The sequence below is a fragment of the Mus pahari genome, chromosome 3 (genome assembly GCF_900095145.1).
Source record: "Mus pahari chromosome 3, PAHARI_EIJ_v1.1, whole genome shotgun sequence".
In the NCBI taxonomy this organism is placed as follows: domain Eukaryota; kingdom Metazoa; phylum Chordata; class Mammalia; order Rodentia; family Muridae; genus Mus; species Mus pahari.
The window spans coordinates 48,263,685-48,271,682 of NC_034592.1; the positions used below are offsets into that span (position 1 = coordinate 48,263,685).

The following is a 7,998-nucleotide window of genomic DNA, read 5'->3' on the forward strand; positions in this document are numbered from 1 at the left end:
TCTCTGGTACAAAGAGATGAATATGTATCATTATTCTTCTCTCTTCCTCTCTCCCTCTCTCTCTCTCTCTCTCTCTCTCTCTCTCTCTCTCTCTCTCTCTTTCTCTCTCTCTCTCTCCACACACCCTTCTTCAGTTTACAGCTTCACAAAACACGGTAGAATTTATTTCCATCAACGAAGACTTCAAAAATCATAATTCTGCCTCCCCAAAACATATTGAATCCACAAAGTTGTTCTCTTTCCCTCATATCTGACCTTATTCTGGGATTCACCTTTCCAAAAGCAAATGCTGGTTGATTTAGAAAGGAATCAGTTGAGATTTGTAGGTTGTGAAAAATCTTTGTTCCTCTTCTAAGGAGGACTAGGGGAAAGGGACAGAACACTGGCATTTGGGCTTGGTTTTCCCCAGTGCCCAGAGGATCCGGGCTTCCAAAGGTACCCGGGCCAGTGTGTCCAGGTCACCCGGTCACCCGGAGACGAGTCCCACAGCTATTCTGGAGCAGTGGCCTCCAGTTGGCTCAGCCCGACCGAGAGCGAGCCCCGAGGCTGGTGCGAACGGGCGCGCGGTAAAGGCGCTCTCCTTTCTCTTCGCCGGACAGATGGTGGTTTTACAGTCCCTGCACAAGTACCAGCCCCGTCTGCACGTGGTGGAAGTGAATGAGGATGGCACAGAGGACACCAGCCAGCCAGGCCGCGTCCAGACGTTCACTTTTCCGGAGACTCAGTTCATCGCTGTCACCGCTTACCAGAACACCGATGTAAGGAGGCTCGGGGCTGGGCACGGGCGAGTAGTACCTCCAAATCCCTTAGTACTCCATCACTCAGTTCAGACTAGCCTGGGCCACAGCTGGCTCTACAGCAAGGTTTAGGGTAGGGGTCTGCTAGGCCCTTCCTCCAGATAACAAGCTGGTGGGAAAGCTCTGCCTGCTTGCTTCCAGCTCCAAAATACCGACGCCCCAGCTGTGTTTTGCATACCTATTTCCAGGACCAGTGCTTTTCAAGCTTTAGTTTGGTCCTCAAACTAGAATACGTTAAAACGTGTGTTTTCTTCTTTTCAAAAATGTCATTTTTTTCCTCTCAGCATCTACCCTGTGAATTCTATTAGCAAGCCATGAAATCTAAAATAAAGTGTTTCTAAAATCTCAGAAACTGGTGGCTAAAAGGAGAGTCCAAAACAGAAAAGAGTGTAGTATGTACAGACACATTCAGACATGAATGTGTGAAGGCCAGTAAAGAAAAATTACAGAGACGGATTCAGTTTTCTAGCATTTGAACTTTTGAAGTATTTGTAAAAGTTGATTTTAGTAGCTGTTGTGAATCTAGAGGTATAAAAGTTCTGTGTTTCTGTGTTTTGTCATGTAAGTGAAAATATCAGAAATGAAATAATTATTTCAAATCAACCTAATTTTAAGATGCAGTTTACAGTTTTTGTTTGTTTGCTTGCTTTGGGGTGAGGAGTTGAGAATCAGAATTAGCCCATTTAAAAGAAAATACCTGGTTAAACTCTTGAAAACAGTAATGAGTTAAAGTTTTTGACTTTTAAAATGACTATTTGAATCAAATTATAGCATACAGGAGTGCTAAGTGAAATGCTTTTAGGTATTATTTATTAATTTCAACCTGGTTCTCATAACTTTATCCCTGGTTCCCGATTTTTTTAATCACTTTCCTTTTCTGCTAGTCTCTCAAATTTCTGTTAGAGAACTTTGCTATTTAGTGACTCAGTAGGCCCAAGTCCCTGCCAAATGGCAGATGATATATTCTCAAACACACACCTTCTTGTGTAGAAGATGAGGTCACAATCACTCTTTCTTCTCCTTTTTCAGATTACACAACTAAAAATAGATCATAACCCCTTTGCAAAAGGATTTCGAGACAACTATGACACGTAAGTAGTTTTACATGGTTTTCTATTTTTTTCTCAGATAGCTGCTGAATTGGCCATTAGCTTAGGGTCTATTGTTGTGTTTAAGGATTTTGAAAGTCAAACTGCTGGAGAAAATTGTTGGAGATCTCCCCATCCTTATTTTGTTGGTTTCCTCTCTGGTGACCTCGTGGCTTGGTATTTGTGTGATTTTGGTTATTAAAAGTTTCCTGTACTCATTTGTAGCTTTCTTTCACATTCGAAAGTTGTTGGACGGCCTCTGGTGTTGGTGGCTTCTGGGGTTGGCTGGCTGGCTAGGGCCGCCCTGGTTCCCCCCAGTGCATGCTGTATGTGTAACTGCAGATGCTCAGCTTAGATTGTTCTGCCTGAAAGTGCATGTGGCTCCCTCTGGCAGTTGTCACTGTCTCCTTGGCCTCTGTGACTTTTATTTACCCATTTCCAAGTTTTATGTGAAAGCATTTCCTGTAAAGTTTACTATGGACTGAAAATGTGCCTTCACCAGGCAAGTTTGAGAGCAGAACTTAACTTACAGTCACCACAGGCTCTAGGCAGCGCTGAGATATGGTAGCCTCTTACTTGAAAGCTTCAGAAGTGTCTTTGCTTAATTTTTGTATCTGTGGTTTCATTAAATGCGTTGTTCCCCTTCTTCAGCCGCCCCCCTCTGGCCCGTCCTGCCCTGTACCTATCTTTGTGTCTTCTTCAGAGCAAGGCTGTCCTCTGGGACAGCAATAGGTGTAAACTGAATGCTTTCTAGATTTGTTCTGGGATTTTCACTCAGGGACCATAGTCCTAAGAGTTTCCAGATAGTGTCATACAGCAAAATGTAAAGTGGGCTTGCACAACTCACCTTCTTTTGTATGACTAGAAAACATAAAGGAAAAATATGCACTTTAATTTTCTGACTTTGGGATGAAGCTAAAGTATTGAAGTCTTTGACTAGGAATAGGTTAAATGTGTGGGGAAAGAGACAGGCAGCCCTTCAGTCCATTCCGAAAATGTCCGGCTGATAAGTCAGTGTTATCTCCTACTTCCATCTTTCTTACGTATCCCCCAAAAGCAGTTCAGAGGAACCCAGCCTCATGAATATGATTCTCTGGAATAAAACTTTGCCACTCCAGGTCTTAAAATACAAAGAGAAAGGTGGGCCCAAAAGAGTGGGAAGAATGTGGCCCACAAGACTAGAGTTGCTGGAAGGGAGTTGTATAGATTTTGAGCTTTTAATTCTGTTAAGAACATCTGTTCATAGCATTTATTTTGCACAAATCAACTCAGTAATCCCAAGTGGTCTGAGACCTGGATGGACATCTAAACTATCTTTTGCAGACTGCTTTTTAAAAACAAAACAAAAACAAAAACAAATATTGTGGTGGTAAACAGAAGATATTTGTACCTTGTTAATCGTTTCTCTTCCTAGCTCTCTCTACTTTTTTTTTTTTTTTTTTAAATTTGAAACTTAATTCAAGTTTCAGGAGAGGAGCTTTTGGGTGGAGGAGGGGGTAGATAATGCACCTGAGCAGACACAGTTACTCTCATCCTCCCCTCTTCCTGGGGCTGCCTTCTGTTGGATGAGTCCCTTCCTTTCTTAAATCCATGTAACTTTCTTATCTGCATAAAACTAATTCCTGGGTTTGGGGGAGTAAGAGAGAGTGGAGTAGATTTAGCAATCTCTTTCCTCCCTAAGGTTGGTAATGTGGGCCTTGTTGGATCAGAGAGCAATGTGGGAGGGAATGAGAGTTCAGAAGATTCTAGAAGGTTGCTTGGCCACACCCTGGGGAGTTTTCTCCCCTTGGGGTTCAGATCTGACAATACTGAGGCGCTCTTTCAAATAGTGTTGACTAAAGATGCAAACACTTATGTGTGAGCTAAATAAAGAGAGAGGTATGTGTGTATATGTGTGAGGAAACACTTATCCAAGTTCAAGTCGAATGGAATCTCCTAGACCCATTAATAAAGACTTATTTTATGTAAAGTAATTCCCTCAAACACAATCTCTCTCGATTAACGGGCAAATTCTGGAACTTTCTGTTGCCTCGGTTTCCTCATCAGGAAAGTGGAGTTATACACAGCACCCAAGAGGATTGCTGTGAGCTACATAAATCTATCTATCTGTGCTCATGTGAATAATTTCTATCTGCACAGTGAGGCACAACTAAACTCTGTGAGGGTTAGCCGTTATTAGTTGTAGGTTGTTTGATGGAGGGTGATAACTGTAAGAGTTTCTCCAGAGGGTCTTTCTCTTCCGCTTTTCCTTCTAGTAATGGGCCAAAAGCTGAGTAGAAATGATGAGAGGAAAGTACACCACTTTCTAAAGAATTTTATTGATCAGGTGTCTTTCTTCCAAGTAGTAGTTTCTTGTTTGCTTGCATTAGTAGAGTTGGGAGTTAAAGGGCTTATATAATGGAAAGACAAAAAGTATTCCAGCAGCAATCCTCGGGGCTCTGAAGGCCAGTGGAAGTCAGCCTTTGAGAGATTACCTGGACATTTCGGTCCCCAACCTCCCCATGCTGATTTCTCCTCTGGGGATTTCTTAAACTACCCAGAAAAAGAAAAGGAATTGTCTGAACATCTCAATGGACCCAGGAGGCCTTAAATGGGTAGAGAGAGTGGGTCACTTGTTTAGAAATTTCACTCAGAAATTTATCAGTGAGGAAAGGCCCAAGGGGCAAATAGTACCTTGCCGCCTGGATAACTCGGCCATAATGTGAGCACAACTGATGGCTAAGTGGATTTAGGCCCCATCTTGGTCCCGGTGCATTTAGACGGAACAGGGGACGATGGATGACCTCCACTCTTCATTTTTCGTCCCGCTCAGGTTCTAGGAGATGAACTGGTATCTGTGCAGTTTGGACCAGGGAACTTGCGGGTGTGTGACCTTTCTGCCATCTGCAAACTGTATGGCAAGCGCAACCTACAGCTAGACCATGTGCGGGTGGGCAAAAACTAGAGGTGGCTTTCCCTCCAGGACCCCAAAGGGACCTCCGCGCCACCCCTCGGTTCTCTCTGTCTCCCTCCCCCTAGGATCTACACGGGCTGCGACATGGACCGCTTGACCCCGTCGCCCAACGACTCTCCGCGCTCGCAGATCGTGCCCGGCGCCCGCTACGCCATGGCCGGCTCTTTCCTGCAAGACCAGTTCGTGAGCAACTACGCCAAGGCCCGCTTTCACCCGGGCGCCGGCGCGGGTCCCGGGCCGGGCACGGACCGCAGCGTGCCGCACACCAACGGGCTGCTGTCCCCGCAGCAGGCCGAGGACCCGGGCGCGCCGTCGCCGCAGCGCTGGTTCGTCACGCCGGCCAACAACCGGCTGGACTTCGCGGCCTCGGCCTACGACACGGCCACGGACTTCGCCGGCAACGCGGCCACGCTGCTGTCGTACGCGGCCGCGGGCGTGAAGGCGCTGCCGTTGCAGGCCGCGGGCTGCACGGGCCGCCCGCTCGGCTACTACGCCGACCCTTCGGGCTGGGGCGCGCGCAGCCCCCCGCAGTACTGCGGCGCCAAGTCGGGCTCCGTGCTCCCCTGCTGGCCCAACAGCGCCGCGGCCGCCGCGCGCATGGCCGGCGCCAACCCCTATCTGGGCGAGGAGGCCGAGGGCCTGGCGGCCGAGCGCTCGCCGCTGGCGCCCGCCGCCGAGGACGCCAAGCCCAAGGACCTGTCCGACTCCAGCTGGATCGAGACGCCCTCCTCCATCAAATCCATCGACTCGAGCGACTCGGGGATTTACGAGCAGGCCAAGCGGAGGCGGATCTCGCCGGCCGATACGCCGGTGTCGGAGAGCTCGTCGCCGCTCAAGAGCGAGGTTCTGGCCCAGCGGGACTGCGAGAAGAACTGCGCCAAGGACATAGGCGGCTACTATGGCTTCTACTCGCACAGCTAGGCCGCCAGCCCGCTCGCCCGCCCGCCCGTGTCCCCGGACCCCCAGCTCGGCCCCACGTCCTCCTCCCCAGGCCCGTTCTAGCGCACTTGCTCTTTCACTTGACCCTCGATGACCGTCTGCGGGGATAAGTGCAGGTCTCCCACTATGATTTTAAAACTCTTCTTTTTTTCTTTCTTTCTTTCTCTCTGCACAGCCTTCTCTGCAGTTAGCGCACCGACCTTGAACCTGGCTGTAAAACCTTGTGGTTTTCCAACTTATCGTCTGTGAAGTTATGATCCTCCCCGTCTCCCCCCCCCCCCCCCCCCTCCCCCCCCCATCCCTTGCCCCACTCACCCTCTCCTTTCTCTTGGAATGAAACTCTTCAACTTTAGGAGACCTGGGCAGTCCTGCCAGGCAGCAGCGATTCCGACCCGCCTTGTCTTGGCCTCCCTATTTAACCATAGGATGTTGACTCTAGAACCTGCACCCACCCAGCGCGTCCTTTCTTATACCCGAGTGGATGGATGGATGGATGGATGGTAGGGATGTTAATACTTTTAGTGGAACAAAGCCTGTGAAATGATTGTATATAGTGTTAATTTATTGTAACGAATGGCTAGTTTTTATTCTCATTGTCAAGGCACAAAACCAGTTCACGCTTAACTTTTTATTCCGTTCCTTTCTTCTCCTTTTCTTTTTCTCCTCTCATTCTTTCTCTTCTCCCATTTCCTTTGTTTTCTTGTGAGTTATTAAAGATCTTCTAAGAGGCTCTGGAAACACGAAGCACTTCATAGTGGTGGCTTTCTCACTTCTCAGTTCCGTTGCATGATGTAACCACTGTGTGCCCTGGTGCACACAATGTAGCTAAGGAGAATCCACCTGAACACCTGTAAGAGCTAGTTGTCTGTCCCTAGGCCAGTCCAGTAAGTGACAGGACGCCTGCCAGGCAGACTTAACTGGAGTTCTGTTTCTCCCTTCCTTCTAAATGGAATGGCCCCACATCAGCAATATTATTTTGCCTTATTTGTTTTTCCCCAAAGTGCCAAATCCATTACTGGTCTGTGCAGGTGCCAAATATGCTGAGAAACTGTTTCTGACCCCACTCCACCTTTATATGCTGTAAATCTTTGTAACGAATAATCTACTCATGATATAGACGACTGAATTGTTGGTAACTATAGTGTAGTCTAGTGAAGATGAATTGTGTGAGTTGTATATTTTACTGCATTTTAGTTTGAAAACGATTCCCCCCACCACTTAGAGACAGCTGAAATTTGACTTTCTTGGGAAAACACTAGCATTATTGCAAGTAAGACTGATTCCCCCCAAGTCTTGTTATATTTGATAAGGAGCATTAATCCCCCTGGAAATAGATTAGTAGGATTTCTAATGTTGTGTAGCAAACTTATACTTTTTTGTACTTTAAAATCAATGTGAAATATGCATCATACACAATATTCAATCTAGATTCCAGTGTATGGGGGGATTTTTTCCTAATAGGAATTCAGGGTCTAAACGTGTGTATACTTTGGCTCTTCTGTAAATCAAATGTTGTGATTTTTATATTTGTTTTGTTTTGTCTGTGAATTGAATAATTTATACAAGTACACACTCCACTGAGAATCGTTTTGTTTTCTGCTCGTTTGTATTGTCTGTGTATAACAAGTAAAATAAATCTGGTAAAACGCTAAATATGGTGTTGAGAGCAGTTTACAGTTTGCAAAGAATTACTATAGGTCATGGCTTTTAGGGGTTAAGCAAGACTGGCCCCTCTCCCTAGTTCTGACAGTAGCCACTTCCTACACCCGCTGTTTTATAGTACCACCTTTTCCCTATTTATTTACAGTTATTTAATTCCCCATGAGTATAGCTCTCTTTGCTGCTGTATGCTTTTTCTAGGAAAAGATATGAACTGTCTTTGTCCCAGCACTCAATCTTTCCGAAGCTGAAATGACAGGACAAGGAGGGTCTGCACTTGAGCCGAGGATTTCTTTAAAGTTCACACAGTAATTTGTGAGGCATTAGGTTAGAGTAGGGTGCAATATAAGGCAAGTCAAGATAAACTGTTGCCTGCATATGCTGAAAATTTTGGTTTTACCAAGAGGCCTTGGAGGTGAGTGGCGAATCTTTATAAATGCAAACTCAGAAGGGCCTTCATCTATTGAGAGGGAGGTTTCAGGGCACTGTTTAGGGTGCGGTGGAGAAAGACCCACAGAACCAACACAGGGAAAGGTTGTTGTTAAAGAACCGAATCAAAAAT

At 46.4% G+C, this 7,998-nt stretch overlaps 1 protein-coding gene across 1 annotated transcript in view; it reads left to right on the forward strand.

Annotated features, from left to right (window-relative positions):
* Positions 1 to 7,430, forward strand: part of Tbr1 (T-box brain transcription factor 1) — a 9,828-nt gene extending 2,398 nt beyond the window's left edge. Inside the window, exons 4-6 of the mRNA XM_021193633.2 lie at positions 600 to 758; positions 1,827 to 1,888; positions 4,904 to 7,430. Of these exons, the coding sequence (XP_021049292.1) occupies positions 600 to 758; positions 1,827 to 1,888; positions 4,904 to 5,759 (1,077 nt within the window). The 3' untranslated portion in view covers positions 5,760 to 7,430. The remainder of the gene's footprint in view (positions 1 to 599; positions 759 to 1,826; positions 1,889 to 4,903) is intronic.
* The last annotated feature ends 568 nt before the right edge of the window (positions 7,431 to 7,998 follow it).